At 35.1% G+C, this 20659-nt stretch overlaps 1 protein-coding gene across 1 annotated transcript in view; it reads left to right on the plus strand.

Annotated features, from left to right (window-relative positions):
- Window positions 1–20659, plus strand: part of PSME4 (proteasome activator subunit 4) — a 101161-nt gene that overhangs the window by 59875 nt on the left and 20627 nt on the right. Inside the window, exons 18-32 of the mRNA XM_060026616.1 lie at window positions 794–1009; window positions 1524–1681; window positions 3203–3298; window positions 10344–10399; window positions 11401–11457; window positions 11686–11741; window positions 11835–11933; window positions 13244–13306; window positions 13586–13681; window positions 15261–15392; window positions 16286–16495; window positions 17955–18091; window positions 19415–19468; window positions 19746–19875; window positions 20526–20607. Coding sequence (XP_059882599.1) covers window positions 794–1009; window positions 1524–1681; window positions 3203–3298; window positions 10344–10399; window positions 11401–11457; window positions 11686–11741; window positions 11835–11933; window positions 13244–13306; window positions 13586–13681; window positions 15261–15392; window positions 16286–16495; window positions 17955–18091; window positions 19415–19468; window positions 19746–19875; window positions 20526–20607 — 1642 coding nt within the window. The remainder of the gene's footprint in view (window positions 1–793; window positions 1010–1523; window positions 1682–3202; window positions 3299–10343; window positions 10400–11400; window positions 11458–11685; window positions 11742–11834; window positions 11934–13243; window positions 13307–13585; window positions 13682–15260; window positions 15393–16285; window positions 16496–17954; window positions 18092–19414; window positions 19469–19745; window positions 19876–20525; window positions 20608–20659) is intronic.

Genomic DNA, 20659 nt, shown 5'->3' on the forward strand with positions numbered 1-20659 from the left:
CATAAGTTTGAAAAATGTCTTTATGGGACAACAAAAAGTCAGATAATCTCATTTTCTTATTATAAAAGGAGTATGGTAACTGTTGACTACTTCGCGGTCAATGCTCTACCTGACTTTTTACTGATTAATTCTACTGTGGGTAACTCTGACTGAAAAGTGTATCAGATTTGGCATCTTCCCCCCCGACCCCCACCTCATGCCAAATTTGGCCATCAGTCAAACTTCATTTCCTATAGGGGTTAGTTCAGAAACCAAAGAACAGAGAAGTCCATTTAAATAAGTTTTGTCTCTTTAAGGAGACAGCCTCTTGACAAGGATGTTACTATGACACTTCAGAGCCTAAACTCAGAAAATGTGTTTTGATCTTAAGGAAGAATTCATTGTTAGAATATAATTAAAATGATAATCCTAAAATGAATTAAAGTCATTTTAAGAAACACTATTACGGGCTTCTCTGGTGGCGCAGTAGTTGAGAGTCCACCTGCCGATGCAGGGGACACGGGTTCGTGCCCCGGTCCGGGAAGATCCCACATGCTGCGGAGTGGCTGGGCCCGTGAGCCACGGCCGCTGGGCTGCGCATCCGGAGCCTGTGCTCCGCAACGGGAGAGGCCACAACAGTGAGAGGCCCGCCTACCGCAAAAAAAAAAAAAAAAAAAGAAACACACTGTTACTATTTTAGACTACTTTAATGGCCAAACATAGTTAACTTTAATTGTAATGGCCAAACATAGTTAACTTTAATTGTTGATTCTTGATCTTTTAACCAAAATATCTTTAACTGTTTTCTTTTTAGATTACTCGAGTGGATGGGAAGAAGTTGCTTCTTTATAGGGAGCACCTTGTAAAGATTCTCCAAAGAACCCTACATTTAACCTGTAAGCAGGGTTACACTCTGTCTTGTAACCTTTTGCATCACCTTCTTCGTTCTACTACACTTATCTACCCTACAGAATACTGCAGTGTGCCAGGCGGCTTTGACAAGCCTCCTTCTGAATACTTTCCTATCAAGGCAAGCATTTTCAATAATTTAGGATTCCAGGATATATTGGGTTATTTTTCTAAGGGATTCAAAGTGCGGGTTTTTTCTTTGTTGTGTATTAAGGTGTCACTTCTTTATTTTTAACATAGATTACTAAAACTATTATTGGAATGTTTTAAAGTTGGGAAGTATGATGTAGCTCTCATCTAGCTCTAGTTTTCTTCTTTTCTGTTTGTATGTGAAATGACTTTTTAATGCCATATTTAACCTCCATAGTTCCATATAGCTTGGGGGTGGAATGCAATAGCCTTACATAAACTTACTGTTACTCTTATAGTAAACTGATATTTGAGTGGCTCTTCAGGGAGACCCTTTTCAGGGGTGATAATGAAAGACTCCTATGATGTCTTCATACCTTTATTTTGTGCACTTGCTGCCTTAGGTTTGGATTACCTATACAGTTTCTTTTAAGCCTTTTAAAATATGTTTGTATGTTGTTTTTTTCCCTAACTTCTCAACTTGCTAATTAAATGCTATTTTCTAGGACTGGGGTAAACCAGGGGACTTGTGGAATTTGGGGATCCAGTGGCATGTTCCTTCTTCTGAAGAAGTGGCTTTTGCCTTCTATCTGTTGGACTCTTTTCTTCAGCCTGAGCTCATCAAACTCCAGCATTGTGGGGATGGAGAACTTGAAATGTCTAGGTTAGTTTTCTTTTATAATCAGTTAGTGTTATATGGTTGTAGACTAAAAAATTCTTTTTGTGCCTCTCCCTCTCTCGATGGCATATCTGATGTACTCATTTTCTTTTTTTAAAAAATTAATTTATTTTTGGCTGTGTTGGGTCTTCGTTGCTGAACGTGGGCTTTCTCTAGTTGCAGTGCACGGACTTCTCACCGTCGTGGCTTCTCTTGTTGTGGAGCACGGGCTGTAGGCACACGGGCTTCTGTAGTGGCTCGCGGGCTCTGGAGTGCAGGCTCAGTAGTTGTGGTGCATGAGCTTAGTTGCTCCCCGACATGTGGGATCTTCCTGGACCAAGGCTCGAACCCATCTCCCCTGCACTGGCAGGTGGATTCTTAACCACTGCGCCACCAGGGAGGTCCCTGATGTATTCATTTTCAATGTGTGTTTTGAATATCTGCCATAAATGTGATCAGAAAACCATTTAATACATTTAAGTGTTTTTTTAATCACATTACTATAATATAAAACTATATAATATAAAACCATTTTATAGTTTAATAACAGAAATTTTGTCATAATATTTAAACATCTTAAATAGAAAAACTCAGTTTTTTTCTAGTTTTTCTAGTTTGCTTTTAGTGACAGTGTCACTTGTGCATCTTTTGGGAAGTGTGTGTAAATATGCCCCCTTTGTAAGGAAGTGCCTGTTTTTCTAGATTCGCCTTAGATTTTATTGGCTTGTTTCTTTTCAGTAATTCATACTATTGATATTAATATTACTTAGAGAAATATCTCTAAGATATTGTTTCTCCCCCAAAGAGCTTTAGCACGAAACAATTATTTGAGACCACTAGACTTTTATAGCTTGAATCTTTGAAAGTTCCTAAAATCATAGTAAGAAAATTACTATGTGTCAAATAACAGGAAATTCTGATAAACAAACCCAGTAGGAATGGGCTTGGAGGAGGAAGAAGTATGATTGACTTACGTTGGCTGTGTGGTACTCTGAACTGCTTTTTGGAGTAAATGTTTAGCTAGTCTTTTTTTTTTTTTGGCCACGCTGCATGGCTGGTGGGATCTTAGTTCCCCAACCAGGGATTGAACCTGGGCCCTTGGCGGTGAAAGCGCTGCATCCTAACCACTGGACCGCCAGGGAAGTCCCTAGCTAGCGCATTATAAAAGACAGACTGTAGTGGAGAATCTTCTGTAATACTGTTTTCCCTTTTTGTTAGTGGTTGTGATCTTTGGGTAAATAGGGAATTAAATTCAGAATTGCTTCACAAAGGGCAATCAGTTGTTGTTACTTGTGATTATTTAGAGCCTGTTTAAATGTAAGCAGGTCTAATATTATCAGTAAATATCTGTTTAATTACCTTGTACTATTAAGAGGGTAAACTGAAAACATTCATCATTTCTATGCCTTAATTTTGTATATTCTCACTTGATAAAGTTTTTTACTTCACCTTAAACTCTACAAGGCTTTTTCTTAAATAGGGATTTGGAGTCTTCTCAAATATGAAAATGCTTTTTATTTTTTCTAGAGATGATGTTCTACAGAGTCTGACTATAGTACACAACTGTTTAATTGGCTCAGGAAACCTCCTACCTCCCTTGAAAGGAGAGCCAGTTACTAACTTGTAAGTAAAAATAACTACTTTACATATTTTGCTGTTTTGCCATTTGGCATATATTTTAAGACTTAGTCACATAATGAGTCACTGGTTTTGTTATTGGTGTTGTTTCTGTATCACTTTAACCTTTTTGTCATTGTTAGGCCAAAAACACTTGAGGCACAGTTTAGATCTATAAATTTTAGGGCTTTATTCAGATTTTTCATATGGTACCAGGATAGAATAACTTTCAATGCTAATCAGTTTTAAAATATCAACTTAGAGATATTAAGTTCATCTGTTAGTTTACTGAGTTAATTAAGATAAATTCTTTAAAAAAAGAAAGGAAAACACCTTTTTTTTTGGTCTGCAATCAATGGTAAGGATTTTCTAGCAAAAAACCTGGGGTGTTTTTTAATAAAAATTTGTTCTATGTTATTCGTTATGATTTTGAACTTTTGAGATCCACCAAGTTGCTTTTACAAATTTAAGTGCTTTTCAGAGTATTATTATTTCGAATGAATGTCTTGATTTAGTCCATTGTCAGTGTTACCATTTAAGTTGAAAACAATTGAATTTAAATGAAATCAGCTGTATATAACTTTAGCTCACTTATCAAGTACATAGATGCTAGTTTCAGTATACCATGTTAGATTATTTTCTCTGAACACCAACATCTCATTGCTGAATAAGTTAATGAAAATCACACAAAAATGAGTAAGGAAACCTTGCCCCTCAGAAAAGCAGAAGGGGAGAATTATTTGTTGATTTTGCAACAAAAATCTTAAAATGTTTCAAGGAATGGTTTTAAAATGTGGCTTGCTTGTCTTTCCATATTCTGCATAATCAGTTGTTTGGGGTCATACATTTTCATAATTCCCACTTATTTCACTTATCTAAAAACTGTTTCTAGGCATTGAACTTTTTAGATTACTCATTAGATTTAAGAGGGAGAAGTAGGGTCGTTTCAGGTAAGGAAATCTGTTTTAAGTTTGCCTAGGAATTTACTGAATTCTTTTAAAGAACTTTTGTTTTTCATCAGTTTTATAGTTTGATATAAGAGCAATTTTACCAAAATTCATTTTTGTCAAGAGAGATGTTAAACAATATTTTTAAATGAGAGACCTACAGAAATGGTTTTGATTTCCCTAATGATCTTTAACAGTATGTAATTAGTAAGAACTTAACTCTTACGGCATGCCAAAAAGCTATTTCATACGTAACAAATTGATTATATCAGTAAACTTAGTTCTGCTTGAATGTGTTGAAGTGTGGTCCTTTAATCCAGTAGTTTATCTAAGAGCAAAAGCATTTATCTTCTGTGTATATAATTAGATTATTTTAGTATTGAGTGATGATTACAATACACTCAGGAGGCTTAGAGGTTTCCGTTGCAGTTCATTTCAGCATGGAGCCATTGAAGCAAAGTCTTTATCCTTTGAAATAAATGTGCATTAGGACAAATGTTCCATTTGGTTATTATAAAGCCAGTTAGATATGTATATAATGAAATGCATTTTCAGTAAGGAAAACAATACCATATTATTAAAACCTTATTAATGCCACAAAAGATAATTAAGCAGATTGTTAGCCCATTTTACTATACATTATAAGCTATAAAATTGAAATGAATATCCCTTTATAGGTTTTTTTTCAGAAAAGTTGAAAAGGAAAGATGATTTCGATTTAAAAGTGTTGTGTTTAGAATTTTCACTTAATGAAAATTTGACATAATAAAACCTAACAAAGTAATACAAAATTATGTTTAATATAAATGTGTTTATATATTTTAATTATAAAATATATTTTCTTGTATATATAATAGTACATAATGAAATAAAATATACAACGAGGAAAACTTCAATCATTTTAATCACTGAACAGTACACATTTTTAGGATTTTTCATAGTTATGTACATCTACTCAGTGTAATGATTATACAAAGTACAGTTAGAGATGAATGGGCATCACTTTGCCTTTGAATTGTCAAAAGAGAGAGTTTGTAAAGTCTTCCCTGGGCTTTTAATTAGTTCTTGACAGAATCCTTCTTTAAAAAACCAATTTCTAACTGGTATCACCTTCGCCTGAAATTTTAATTTATTTTGGCAATATGTGACTTTTTACATTGACTTTATATAACATGACTTTTTTTTGCAGATAGCAAGTTAGTTTTCACTAAAGTAAAATAAAATAAAGTTAGCCTTTTAAATTTCTAAAATGCTTATTCTAATATAGGTCAATAATTATTAAAATCTTCTAAGTGTAAATTGATTTGAAAGAACTAATCAAATAATTTCAATTGATGGTGCCATTGTTCTGTAATAGTGAATCATACTGCCTAGTTTGAAGAAAGAAGATCTGTAGCATAATTCTTGGAGATTATCAGTAGCAGGTCAATTTGAAACTAGAAGATGAAAAGAACTCTTTTATTTTGGACATGAGTTATTCCAAAGGAGATAGAGTAAAATGTGCCAAGTTGGGGAGAAAAGGAAACGCATAATGGTGACCAATGCTTTAGTGTAATGCCTAAGATATCCGGTGGAGTTTGGCTGTGGTATTGTGGGACATTTTGCATTTTCTGAAATACCAGACCAGTTTTTGGAAGCACCTAGCAGCTCAATTCTTTTTTTAAATTTAAACTTACATTTTTCTTATATAAATCTCAATTAGGGAAAATATTCTAGCTGCTTTAATTATTTTTTGTCGAATCACTTATTATTAAGTTTGCCTTGTGCATGTATTAGTAGTATTAGTCTTCTGGCAAATTGCAGCAGTAAAAAACCAGAAGCTTATTTCAGTTCTGAATTTTCCTGTAAGAAAATCTTAATTGCTAATAGAGTATATGGGATCCCATTGTTCAGGGAAATGGCTACCACATGTGAAAAACAATTTTCTATGCTATGTGATTAGAGACTGACAAAAAATAAAAAGCTTAGATGAGATGAGTTGATTGTCCTAAGTATAAAGTAAATTATATATCTAATGATATCTACATTGTACTTTTTGGCCTTTAGCAACGTAGGGTTACTAAGTATCTTGTACATATTTTAAATTTTACTGTTTCAAAGGATGGATGAAATAAGGTCCCTTGAGGGTTTAATTTACCCTTAATTGGGTAAACTTTTTTAGTTTAGTTCAGTTTGAAATTTAACAGTTTTGTCAGATACCAAGGTTACTGAATTAATCTTAAACCTCTCTATTTTGCTCTTGGAACCTTTAGTTAATGATTTCATAGAAACATTTGTGCTATAATTTATACTCATAGTTCTACCTTTATAGATGTGGAAGTTGGATTATGTCTTTCCAGGGTCATGTAGGAATTTTGGACACTTGCCTTTAATCCTCAAATTGTCATTAATTTCTCCTTTTGCAGTCCATTTCTTTAGAATCTTTTAGGTCTAACCAGCTATCACAGGATGCAAAAAACTAACATCTATAAAAACAGGGTTACTCAAGGTAGAGGAGTCATCATTTTTCATCTCAAATATTTCTTCTTTACTTTGTGCCCCCTTTCCTCCAATAGATCTGTTAAGTCATTCTTAGTTAAATCATTCTTAGGAGCTCAGCTTTTACTAACTTTTCACTCAAAAAAAAAAAAAAATTCATACTTAAGGTCTAAGAGTTGAGACCATTTCATGAATATGTGAAAGGATGTGTTGTTATGCGATGAGGGGCAGGGCTAGCTAACCTCTCTTGGCACCTCCAGGAAACTACCCAGCTCTGCTGGGGGAGCTGCACACAGAAAAGGAAACAGTTACTACTCCACGGTGAGTAACCCTGTTTTCTCCTTATTTCACCTTCTGACTGTTTTCATTGATTTTTAAAAAAACTTGTGTGTCAGACATGGAAATAGTTCTTATGCTCCGAGTTAATTTTAAACCTAGCGGTATGTAAGATTCTCTTTACTTGGCAACCTTTTGTTCACATGGTAGAGTCAGAGCCAGCCTTTAATTTGTGTTTATAGCTATTGTTTATGCCCAGGATTCAACTGGATAACAGAACACAGAAATAGGCCAGTTGTCTGTTGTGAAACACTTGTTACCTTGAGGGAAAACAAAATCTGTTAGTGGCTTGGTTTTTATACCTTTTATGTTTGTTTTCATTTGGGAGGGGAGGGATTTGGAGCAGGGTAGGTTGTTCTTCCACTTACAGAAAGGGAGAATTATTGTTTGCAGTTGTTCCATGACAGTTCACCTAGCCTTCATTTGCATATTTGATTTGTATTGTATATTTTGTTTTTATGTTACTGGTCATTTCTTCCTTTTTCACCATCCTTTCTTTCCCACCAGTGATTATTTTCATCGTTCTACTCTAATCAAATCTAAAGAAGATTGCCATCTAGTGGTACAAATAGCATAGATGTAGAAAACGTACAAGTTTTTTGTTTTGTTTTGTTTTTAAAGTGGTACAGATATTAAACACATTTTGTTATAAATTAGGTGGCTTGGTGGTCCTATGTAGTTGCTATGAACCTGATTTAACTTGATTATTATTGTATACATGGTATTATTTGTAATATGTTGTGTTGAAATTATTTGTCATACTTTTATTTTTATATTACTGTTTGTAAAATGAACCAGTGATGAGTAGAATGAATTTCACTCGGGGTGGGGGAGTGATGATATTTTGTTTAAATTGTATATATTGCTACTATAGTGTTTAATCAGAATGCAGATCTATAATTGTTGATAGCACTTTAAGTCTACTCAGCTAAGATTATGTACATAACTAAAAGTTACAAGAGCAGATTTAAGTATCAGAGAGTACAGCCCAGCACACGTAGACTTAAAATGTGACCACAAAGAGATACAATCATAAAGTCTTACTTGGGTAATGGATAGACATTTCTTTTAGAAAATTATTCTTCTAAAGATCAGAAGAAATATTTAGTTATAAATATGTATTTATACTCAATGAGAAGCATTTGGTGTAAAAGGTGTCAATACAATCAGAGTTTAATTAATTTGTTAGATAAGAAGAGATCAATTAAAGCTGAATCTTAGATAAATAAGCATAAAAGAAACTTGAGATGGATAAGAACAAATAAAGTAAAGCTGAACTATATGTCTAAACAGATGCCTTCTATACTCTTGAGATGTGTAAGATGTGTTTTAGTTCAGGTTTTAAAAGTAAAAGCCTAAGCCATTTTAATTTAAATCTATTACTTAATATTTTAAAAGCCCACACAGGTTGATATGTTTCTAAATAATTGTAATAAGTGATAATACTTCATCAACTTTTCTGATAGGGAAACAATTCAGAGTGACACATGGATTTTTAGAATTAGCATCATGGTTCTTAGATGAGATTTGTTATTAAATGTAGTTATAGTGTGATTGGTGTTATTAGAGTCAGAAAGGCATATAAGAAAAACATTTCAAATTCCCAGCTGATAGCCTTTTGTTTGCTTGTTGGTTTGTTTGATATAGTAAAAAAATTTTCGGGATAGCTTACTATAGTGATTGCTTTTTAAAATGTCATTTGTTAAGAGTAATTTTGTGACAATAATTAAAATGCATGCTTGGTTCAGTACTGTGTGGTACTAGGTATGGACAGGGTGAGGTACAGTTGTATTCCTACTTTAGGAAACAACTTATGTTTATAGCAGCAGTGAGGGGACATGTACTCTCATGTGATAGCTTGTGGCCAAGTACTTCCCCATGCTTTACCAGGGAAGGTGGAGGGGGGTGGGTAACAGTCTTTCGCCTAACGCTTGTTACTATGTGAGCACAGCCTTTTCTCTTTCTTGGTCAAATCTAATTTCAGTAAAGTTATTGGACTTCCCTTGAAATTCAGTGTGAAAGAATCTGATTTTATTTTTTAATGACTGGACTCTGGATACATACATATTTTTCAATCATACATAATTTTACAGAATGTTCAAGTTTGCAAGCTGTTGCCGAAAGTTGAAACTTTATGGAATGAAAACCAGATTTTAAGAAGAATTTGAATTTGAAATTCTTGAAATTCTCTGAAAAGCAAATTAGCATTTTATATTATGAAATATTACCATTCTTTGTTTATATTCTGTAGGCTTGGTTTTGAAACTTGGGACAGTACTGTTGCCATCCACATTATGGCAAGGAACATAGTTAAATAATTGGCATTTTAGTCATCTTAATGTTATTACCCATTTAGATAAATTCCAGAATTCATAACAACCAAATATTAGGGTAGAGATAACTTAATTAATTCAACTTAAAAAAATACAGTACGGGGGAGGGGTATGTTGATTTCAAAATAGTGTTTTCTTCATTACAAGTGTTGTGTAGGTCATGAATTATGAGCAATAATTATAAATTTTCTATTTATTACTAATTAGCCTTGTATAGGATACGCTTACCCCATGTTTCCTTGGCATTTGTGCCTGTCTTCCTTTTCTTAGAAAGTATTATCGCTTTGTTTGTAAAAAGTTATTGAATTGAATCTCATATTTTGAAATAAAGTCTATTTATTTTTCATTAAAGAAAATTTAGATTTCAGATATAAAGGTTCATATTCCCCAGCAGAATCTGTCCATACATACCTAAAAAATGACTTTTAATGTAGTATTTTTACATCTGAACATCTTCAAAAGTAGTGGCATTTTACTGCAGATGTCAGGAGAGATCAGTTTAGCTGGTTTTAAGAGGAGGGGTAATGATTATCTAAAGAAGCGTGTCTGCTGTATATTCTACAGTAAAATCTGATGGTGATTTTTTTTGGTGTCTAGTTTTAACCTTTATTATAACATTGTAAAGCTGACTTTTCCTTGTATAAATGTTTAACATCAGATTTAAGCTTTTACATTTGAGTATTGAATATCAGTGTTATGTTCATTTGGGCAGTAAATTTCCCCCCCCAAAGTCATTACATTTAATTAACATTTTTTTTAAAGATGAATAACACTGTCCTTACTGAAACAGATAGAGCATTAATCTTCAGAAAGCTAGAGTAAAGAATTGAAGTACTGAAGATGAGAGATCTGTGTTTGTTAAAGATCATCATTTAAACATTCTAGCAATGACACTTTTCCCTTTAAGCCTCCTTATTGGTATTATTAATAAATACAAGCATTCTTGTTTTTATACAGGGTACCGAGTATGGTGTCCTTGGAAGAGACAAAGTTGTATACTGGACTTGAATATGGTATGTGAATCCTAATCTGAGTAAATCTGTATGGACTGTTTTCATCAGTTACTGTACAAGGGTTAAAATGGGATAATTTTGTAGTTACAGTTTTTCTAGTCTCTTTTTTATATGTAGAATGAATATTAATTACTTAATATTATCTTTGATTTTTCTGGAGAAAGTGTGTAATTATTATATAAAGAATAGCCAGTAAAAGATAGATGCTTTCTATGTGCAAAGGCAGACTTTTCATATATTGTAATGCTCATTTATGGTTAGAATTGTTATAGAACTGTTGTATTATACTTGATGTAAACCGTTACATATTCTAACTATCTTTATAGTATCTTTCTATCATAGTGAGTTAAATTTTATATAAATACTTATGTAAAACATTTTGTGTTAATTTAATGTTCTGAATCTAACATTAATAGAAATTTAGCACACTTCTTTATTGCTGGATTAACATCGGAGTTCATTGCATACATTAATTAGGTATAGTTTGTTTGTTTGTTTGATTTGGGCCACCACAACTAATTAGAGAATCCTATGCATTTATGGCCTCTAATTAGAGGATAGAGCCTTTGAAATATTGGCAGAGATAGTTTTATCTCCCTCCTCCTTGCCTGCCTAATAAAGTTTTGTAAGCAGATTCTTATAAATGTGAAGGTTTTAAAAGTTATTCTGTATCATGCCAAGCTACTAACCAACTATGATAAAGACAGACCCATTTGGTTTTTCTTTGTTTTTTTTTGTTTGTTTATTTATTTTGTTTTAATTTTTATTGGGGGTATAGTTGATTTACAATGTTGTGTTAGTTTCAGGTGTACAGCAAAGTGAATCTGTTATACATATAAATATATCTCCACTCTTTTTTAGATTCTTTTCCCATATACAGACCCATTTGTTTTTTTCCTGGATACGTTATCTCTTCTTGATATAACTGTTTTGATATAAACTTCAAAGCTCTGGTCAGCATTCAGTGTGTAAAATGCTTTCTCTCATTTTTTTAAAAATAGATCTATCCAGAGAGAACCACCGAGAAACAATTGCTAGGGTCATAAGGAAACTTCTTAGTAAGTACAAATATGTATTTAATTTATGTTTATTAATAAATATTTAGAAATTTTATTTTATAGCATGTGTGCTTTTACTTAACCATTTTAAAATTCTAAATGGTGAGAATATCAGGCAGTGGTTTTTTTTGGTTCGTTTGTTTTTTGCTCTTCTTCCTTAACTAGTATATCAGGAGTCCTATAGTAATTTAAAATATTTTAACCAAAATTCTTTTCCTCCTATTATAGACCACATACTTAATAATTCAGAAGATGATACCAAGTCCTTGTTTCTTATCATAAAGGTACAGTTGTCATTTAACAGTTGCATAATTGTTAATATGACCGGGTTTGACTTGACGACTCATAAATATAAAATTTGCAATTCTTTGATGCAGATTACTGGAGACCTTTTGCAATTCCAAGGATCTCACAAGCATGAATTTGACTCTCGTTGGAAAAGCTTTAACCTAGTAAAGAAATCAATGGAAAATCGGGTCAGTATTTTCACCTAAAGCTGAATTTTTTTTTAAAGGTGTATAATATTGATATAACCACCTGATTTAGCAATTATTTGCCATACAGAGGAAGTTCCCTATAAGTAAAAATAGTAGATTTTCAAATATTATATGATGGTATAATCAAAAGGATCCTAGAAAAAATGTACTTCCCTGAGACAAACTCTTCTGTCGATTTCCATGGTAGTCTCTGGACTCTCAATGGCAATTTCAAGTCTGATAACTTGGCAACAGCTTTCTTACCATGTAAGAAACTGAAGGAGTAAAAATAGGTTGTCCACAGGCATGACTTTAAAGCATTGCATTTTATGTAATCTTATGTTATATTTGGTCTCCAAGAGAAGTCAATACAAGCTTCCCTGGGAGCCTGGAAGAAAGTATACTTAAGTCAGCCATTTGATGTTCATAGCAGTGTTCTTCTATAGGAGGCTTTTGTTGAAATTGAGTCTGAAAAGGTTATATGAGTTCATTGTTTAGGCACAGGGTGCTACATATTTTAGACAAAGGGAATGGCATGTGACAGGGCAGGGAGATGTACAAACATGGCATGCTTTAGCAAACAGTGTTTGTAGGGAAGAGTGGCAGGAGGTAAACTAGGTCATTTCTAGTTTTGCCCAAGAAAATGCTTCAGTTTTACATTCAGCAACGGGGGAGTCGTTAGAAGTTCTTAAGTAGATCTGATGTAAATGTTGGAAAGATCAGTATTCAATTCAGTGAATTTTGAAAAGCTCTGCCATCGCTGTGAACAATAAGCAGTAGGCGATTGAGACTGGAAGCCGGGAGGCTTTAGTTAAACTATTATAATAGTTCAGATGGGAAAGCACAGCCTGAATCCAGTCACTGGCATTGGGGTGGAGATAAGGTGTTTTTAAAAGAAGATGGAATTGTGGGGACTTGATGACTAATGAGATACAGGTGTGAAAGAGGAACAGTCTGAGTTCCAGACATCTGCCTTTAGTGACTGGGTAGAACATTGGGGGTGGGGGAGAGCTTAAAAGATAATTTTTACAAAAATAAAAAATGTTATTTTCTGTAGTAAACATACACAACTACCCAGAAAGGCTGTTTATAAATTTAATAGAGTAAAGCAGTTTTCTTAGTGGGCTGTTTTTGTATTTTTAGTATTTGACTGAATAAAAGTCTGATGATTTTAGAATAAATGAAATACCTTCAGTACCCATCAGCCCATCCTGTACCTTCTTTGAACTAATTTTTTGTTAAGGGGTTCAGGGGAACCATTGTTGAAGTCATTTAGGGAAAATGTTGAAGTGTTTGCTACTGTTTTTCAGCTCCATGGGAAAAAGCAACACATCAGAGCGCTATTGATTGACAGAGTAATGTTGCAGCATGAGGTAAATAGCTTTTTAAAATCATGATGCCTTTTTTTTTGTCTTGCTGTGCTGCACAGCTTTCGGGATCTCAGGTCCCCAACCAGGGATTAAACCCAGGCCACAGCAGTGAAAGCCCGGAATCCTAACCACTAGCCACCAGGGAACTCCCCACAGTGACTTTTTTAAATGACAGTTTTTCAAATAAATATTTAATTATTGGTGTTACTTCATAATTAAATGAACTTTTAGTAAAAAACTTTGAGATTTGATTTACACTGTTTTTTTTTTTTTTTTTTGTAGCTACGAACACTAACTGTTGAGGGTTGTGAATACAAAAAGGTACATCAGGATATGATTAGAGATCTTCTTCGTTTATCTACAAGTTCATACAGTCAGGTAAGGCTAGTCCAAACAGTCTGGGCATGCCCCCTCTCACCCATTTTGTAACACGCAATCTAAAGTATCCCCATTTTAACAAGGGAATTTAAATAATTTATTGGCAAAGAAAATTTACATTTTAAATGACATATATTCAAACTAATCTTGCTTCTCTTTTTAAAATAATGTTTATTTTTGCTGTTTGTAATTGCTTCTCAAATTTTTTTTAAAAATATATAACTAACGTTGGTAGATAGTGCTAGTGTAATGTTGATGCCACTTAAATTAAATCACATTATGAAGGCCTGTCTGTGACGGCCATATAATTCTTCCTAGGCATTCTGCTTGAGTTCAGGAAGCTGATACCATGTGAATTGTGGGGTCCCTCCTTTCAGGTAGCATAAGACCAAAAATTTATCTCTAAACACAGAGAACTGGGAAAAGTAAAGAGATTCATGTACAGCCAATGATTCTGTCTTTATAAAATAGTGTAAATTAGGAAATCAATCTAACCCAGAGATTTTGCCTAAAGTATTATTTTAAAAAGTTTGAAATATGTACAGTGTATTGCTTTTATTCATTACTATTTAACTAGTTCATGGATTATAAATTTATACTGAATCTTTTGCTTGGGTTAAAAATATGTGGCCTAGGGCTTCCCTGGTGGCGCAGTGGTTGAGAGTCCACCTGCCGATGCAGGGGACACGGGTTCGTGCCCTGGTCCGGGAAGATCCCACATGCCGCGGAGCGGCTGGGCCCGTGAGCCATGGCCGCTGAACCTGCACGTCCGGAGCCTGTACTCCGCAACAGGAGAGGCCACAACAGTGAGAGGCCCTCGTGCTGCAAAAAAAAAAATATGTGGCCTATACTTGAGGCTTGCATTGAAAAGGTTAAGTTGTTCTGTGTCTTGGAAAGTCTTTGATTTTCCTTGTGTAGACACAAGAGAAAATCTGACCCTTCTCATTAAGAGTAACTCAGAATAAAAAGTTTAAGTCTGCTGATTATGTTACTAAACAAATGCATATCAGTTCCATTCAGTCTCTCCTTTATCAAAAGGATATTTGAACCAGTGTAACTTTTTTTTTTTTTTTTTTTTGGCTTTGTTGTTGCTCGCGGGCTTTCTCTAGTTGCAGCGAGTGGGGGCTACTCTTTGTTGGGGTGTGTGGGCTTCTCGTTGCAGTGGCTCTTGTTGCAGAGCATGGGCTCTAGATGTGCAGGCCTCAGTAGTTGTGGCACGCGGGTTCAGTAGTTGTGGCACATGGGTTTAGTTGCTCCACGGCATGTGGCATTTTCCCAGACCAGGGATCGAACTCGTGTCCCCTGCATTGGCAGGAGGATTCTTAACCACTGCGCCACTAGGGAAGTCCCTGAACCAGTGTAACTTAAACCATGGATATGGTTGGTGGTAATTTGCTTTCCTTCTGATAAAAAGATTATCATTTACTCATTTTTGTTAAGTTATGTGCTTTGTTATATTTTTCTGTTATTACGAAAACATTTAAATTACCACTGCTTTGTTTTAATGATTCATTTAGAAATTTTTTTGTAGTTTGTCTACCATTTAATAAAAGTCATCTGTTAATAACTGTTTCTTTAGGTCAGAAATAAGGCCCAGCAAACATTTTTTGCTGCCTTGGGAGCATATAACTTCTGTTGCAGAGATATCATTCCCCTGGTTTTGGAGTTCTTACGGCCTGATAGGCAAGATGTCACGCAACAGCAGTTCAAGGTATAGGGTTTTTTGTTTTGTTTTACTACGAAATTTTTCAAACGTAGAGAAAAGTTGAAAGAATTTCGCAGTAATGGAATTGCTGACCCCCAAGGCAGATATGTAATTCAAGAATGTTGTAGAGGATCTAACTCATTGGGTGATATGTTGTCGACCTTGTGGAGAGCAGGGTCTGGACAAAATCAGACAAGTCAAGTAAGCTTAAAATTGGAAACTGTCTATTAGGTCAGTAAAATTGAAGTTACAGTGATCTTATAAGAACTGTAAAGAGGATTAGAGCCCAGGGTGGTTAGGAAGTCAGATTGGAATTGTTCAGGTGAATGTTCAGGAAATAAAATGTTTTGGTACTAATAGCTCTTTTCATTAAAATGGGGTACCTTAGAAAGAGGTACCTACTGTCATCAGAATCATTCTGATTGATTGAGCTCCTGTGAGTAAAAAGTACACAGTATAATTAAGTAACCTAGTTTTTATATACTTAGAGAAATACTTGGCAACCAGATTTAACCACAATTTTTTAAATTATTTTGTATGTTATACCCTAAAATGCTAAGAGTGACACATTTCACAGCCTTTATAAATGTAGTAGAGGAGAATCAGAATGGAAGCTATGTCCGTAAAAGCAATATCTTCACATTTCTATATTACCTCATTAATAGCCATTCTTTGAGCTAACCCTCTGTTAAATGACTTAGAGAAAATATTACTGGATTGCACTTAAGTGTCAAATTCAGGTTTCTGAAAGTAACGTGTTGAATGTGGGGACCTATTTTATAACCAGTACCAGGCATTTAAATAATCAGTGTTTAGTAAATTTGAAAACAACATGTAAGTGAGTTGGCTACAACTAAACAGTGCCTCTTGTTTCCCATATTGATCATTTTTTCCTGCAGGGTGCCTTGTATTGTCTCCTTGGAAATCACAGCGGTGTATGCTTGGCAAACCTTCATGATTGGGACTGTATTGTACAGACTTGGCCAGCAATTGTTTCTTCTGGGCTTAGCAAAGCAATGTCCCTGGAAAAGCCATCAATAGTGAGGCTGTTTGATGATCTTGCAGAAAAGATTCATCGGCAATATGAAACAATTGGTTTGGACTTCACAGTAAGCAAAATCATTTTTTTAATTCAAATTTTAGTGCAAACACTGCCTTGTCAAAATGCTATTATTTTCTTGTGTTTTTTTAGTAATCATATTCTTGGCATTTGATTCTAATTTTTTTTTAAAGCATTTGTATTCTGTTTCCTTTTACTGCTTTAGTGATCATTACTATAGATGGCAGGGTAGAGTAGGAAGCTGGAGCATGGCCAGGAGAGAACTAGGTGGTTTTCTACCAAGAGGCCACAAAGTGTTATTACATTGTTGCATTTACCATTATCCCCTGTATGTCTGCAGCCTCATTTTTCAAAGAGTTGGTTATATTTTAGGAGGTCAGTTCTACTAGTCAAAGTCACAGAAGATTGACCACAGGGTTCCATAATTTATAGTGAAGATTAAAATTGGATGATTTGACAAATGAAAAGGTAAATATCAGGTTCAGTGGAGCTCAAATGGGGAGAGATAGCAGATCATCATCCAAGAATTTTCAAACTCCTATTTACACACCCATCAGAATTGGAGATGGGTAGAAGACGTGTGAGTGTGGTTGAATCCCCCTCTTTTCTGCAGTATTATTTTTGACGTTCATACTCAGTTGTTTTTTTTTGTTGTTGTTTTTTGTTTTTTTGCGGTACGCGGGCCTCTCACCACCGTGGCCCCTCCCGTTGTGGAGCACAGGCTCCGAACTCGCAGGCCCAGCAGCCATGGCCCACGGGCCCAGCCGCTCCGAGGCATGTGGGATCCTCCCGGACCAGGGCATGAACCCGTGTCCCCTGCATCGGCAGGCGGACTCTCAACCACTGCGCCACCAGGGAATCCCCATACTCAGTTTTAAAAACCACTGCGCCACCAGGGAAGCCCCATACTCAGTTTTAAAAACCACTGCTCTAAATGTATTCCTTTTCTGCAAAACATACTCTTGCTATTTGTAACTGTTGTTAGATTATGCTTTCTTCTTTAAAATTTTTTAAAAATTGACATGTAATTCACATACCAAAAAATTCACCTTTTTAACACAACAGTTGTGTGCTGTTATATACTATTGTGAATATATATATATATATATATATTCACAATAGTATATTCTCAGGGTTGTACAACCATCACTACTCTAATTCTAAAACACTGTAATTACTCAGAAAAAGAAACCCTGTACCCAATAATTTTTTTAAATTAGTTTCTATTGGAGTATAATTGCTTTACCTATCCAATAATATCCAATAATAATTGCTTCCCATCCAATAATAATTGCTTCCCATTCATTCCCCCATACCCCTAGCCCCTGGAAACCACTAATCTACCTTTTTTCTCTGTGAATTTGCCTATTATGGACATTTCATCTAAATGGAATTATACAGTTTGTGGCCTTTGGTATCTGGCTTCTGTCACTCAGTATATTGTTGTGAAGATTCATCCGTGGTATTTCAGTACTTCATTTTCCTCCCTGGCTTTTCTTTTTAATAAGATTCCAAAGTCATGTGTCGGAATAGCAGAATTACTTCAACAATCAAAAAACCCGTCTATCAAACAGATAATGCTTAGCTCAGAAGAAATTAAAGAAGGACTTAAACGCCAACAAGAAAGGAATGCTGATGCCCTAAGGTAATTATGAATGCCTACTTATCGTGACATATAACTTTATAGATAGTAGGTTTTAAATATCTCTAAAATATAGATGCACTGTAACTACCTAATGAAATTTACACATTGATTCTGAAGAGATACCAAAATGTTAAGAGGTAATTATTGTGAAGATCTCTGATTGTCACTTTCAGCTATGGAGGTAGAAAACACCATCTCACAATAAAGTTATCTTATTTATTTATTTATTTATTTTATTTGGTTGCACTGGGTCTTAGTTGTGGCAGGTGGGCTCCTTAGTTGCAGCTCAAGGGCCCCTTAGTTGCAGCACACGGGCTCCTTAGTTGTGGCATGCGAACTCTTAGTCGCAGTATGCATGTGGGATCTAGTTCCCTGACCAGGGATCAAACCTGGGCCCCCTGCATTGGGAGCGCGGAGTCTTATCCACTGCACCACCAGAGAAGTCCCTAAAGTTATCTTAATATCATATGTTTTTTTCAACATGAATTGATTTTTCTTGTAGTACACATATCCCACTCATTAAATCTTAAATTCAAGTTCAACACGTTTGTCTCTTCATATCTCTTATAATAACTTATTGATCGATAACATTTATACAAATTTGTTACTAGGATATTAGTAAACTGCCTTTAGATTTTTGGGACCAAAACACTTCAATGGTAACACTGAAGCAGGAGCCTTCCTAACTTTATTTTTTTCTTTGCCTTATGAATATGCTTATTAATTTTTTTCTAACAGTTCTATATAAATAATAAACTTTATAGCCTACCTCATGTATACCTGGGTTGTTATATAGGTAGACCACTCCTAACCAGTTGATTACTACTCACAAATTTACTTTTGAATGTCCACTCAGGAATGGTTGAGTTGCTCAGTGTACTTAGCACTTTTTTTTTTTTTCCTGTGCCTCTCATTTTCTTTTCCCAGGGTTACGCATCTGCTTTCACTCTGGCTTTCTTCTCATCAGACCCTTTATAGTCTGGTGATGAGAAGAGGAGGGTGAATTTGGCCGGAATTTGAATTTATATTACATTATTTGATGTTCATCTTAGTTTTGTTTTGTTTTGTTTTGTTTTTGTGGTGCGCGGGCCTCTCACTCTTGGGGCTTCTCCCGTTGCGGAGCACAGGCTCCGGACGCGCAGGCTCAGCGGCTATGGTTCATGGGCCTAGCCGCTCCACGGCATGTGGGATCTTCCCAGACCGGGGCACGAATCCGTGTCCCCTGCATCGACAGGTGGACTCTCAACCACTGTGCCACAAGGGGAGCCCCATCTTAGTATTGTATTAAAACAATACCTTACCTGAATTTTTTTTTTTTTTAAGGAACTATGAAAATTTGATAAACACTTTGCTAGATGGTGTGGAGCAGAGAAATTTGTAAGTGCAAAAATATATTTTTTTAATTCTCAAACTTTTATCTTCAGTACTATAGGAGGTTTCTACCCTGAAGGCCATGAATGACTGTCAGAAAAAGTTGTAGTCTGATTCATGAGTTTAGAAAGTATGGGGCTGATGATAGGAGCAGTATTTTTCAATATACCTATTTTGATTCTTGGGAAACTTAAAATTATAATGTTTCAAATACAGGGTTGTTTTTTTAAAGTGATTTTATGAATGATGTGTTTTGTGATTTCCCCCCTCCGCCCCTTTTCAGGCCCTGGAAATTTGAACATATAGGCATTGGGCTTTTGTCTCTACTTTTGAGAGATGACCGAGTGTTACCGCTTCGTGCCATACGTTTTTTTGTTGAGAATCTCAACCACGATGCAATTGTAGTTCGAAAGGTAGATACTTTATTTTAGCTATAATCTTGGGTTTGAAAATTCTTGCCTCACCTGATATCTTGAAGTGTATTGATTTGAAATCTACCTCTATTGGTTCCGAGATGATAGTAATTCATCCAACAAATATATGAGGAGGTGTTCAGGTACTGTGCATTTCAACACTGGAGATGTAGCGGGGAACATGTTTATAGGTTAATTGGAAAGATTGACTTTAAAAAATTAATTACAGTTATAACATGTTACAGGAAGGGAAAGGTATCTGAGTGATACAACTAGTTGGTTTTAACTTGAAAACTGTTAGAGGTAGGGTACAAGATGGGGCTGACCTGACCTGGCACATTGAGAAAAGACCCTTAGGAAGAAATGTTTAGGCTGAGATAGGAAGAATGAGCAGGAATTGGTTTAACAAAGAAATGATAAAAGTGTTTTAGGTAGAGACTAGCATGGATGAAGGTTTAAGAGTAAGAACTGCAACTGACTCAGTCCAAGTCAGAGTTAGCCCTCATGTGGCTGTGCTGGCAGATGTCAGTGGGTGAGGTATTTCTCTGCTTTGGAAAGAAACAGAACCCAGCTTCTGCTTTTGATCAAGGGAGCAACCATTTGAGACGTTTAAAATTTTGATATATGTACCTTACCTGCTTCTTTTTTAGATGGCAATATCAGCTGTTGCTGGTATTCTTAAGCAGCTAAAAAGAACCCACAAAAAGCTGATCATCAATCCATATGAAATCAGTAAGTGCTATCAAACGTAATGAGCGGTGCTTCTCAGTCAAACTTGGAAAGT

The sequence above is a fragment of the Delphinus delphis genome, chromosome 12, assembly GCF_949987515.2.
Source record: "Delphinus delphis chromosome 12, mDelDel1.2, whole genome shotgun sequence".
Lineage (NCBI taxonomy): Eukaryota > Metazoa > Chordata > Mammalia > Artiodactyla > Delphinidae > Delphinus > Delphinus delphis.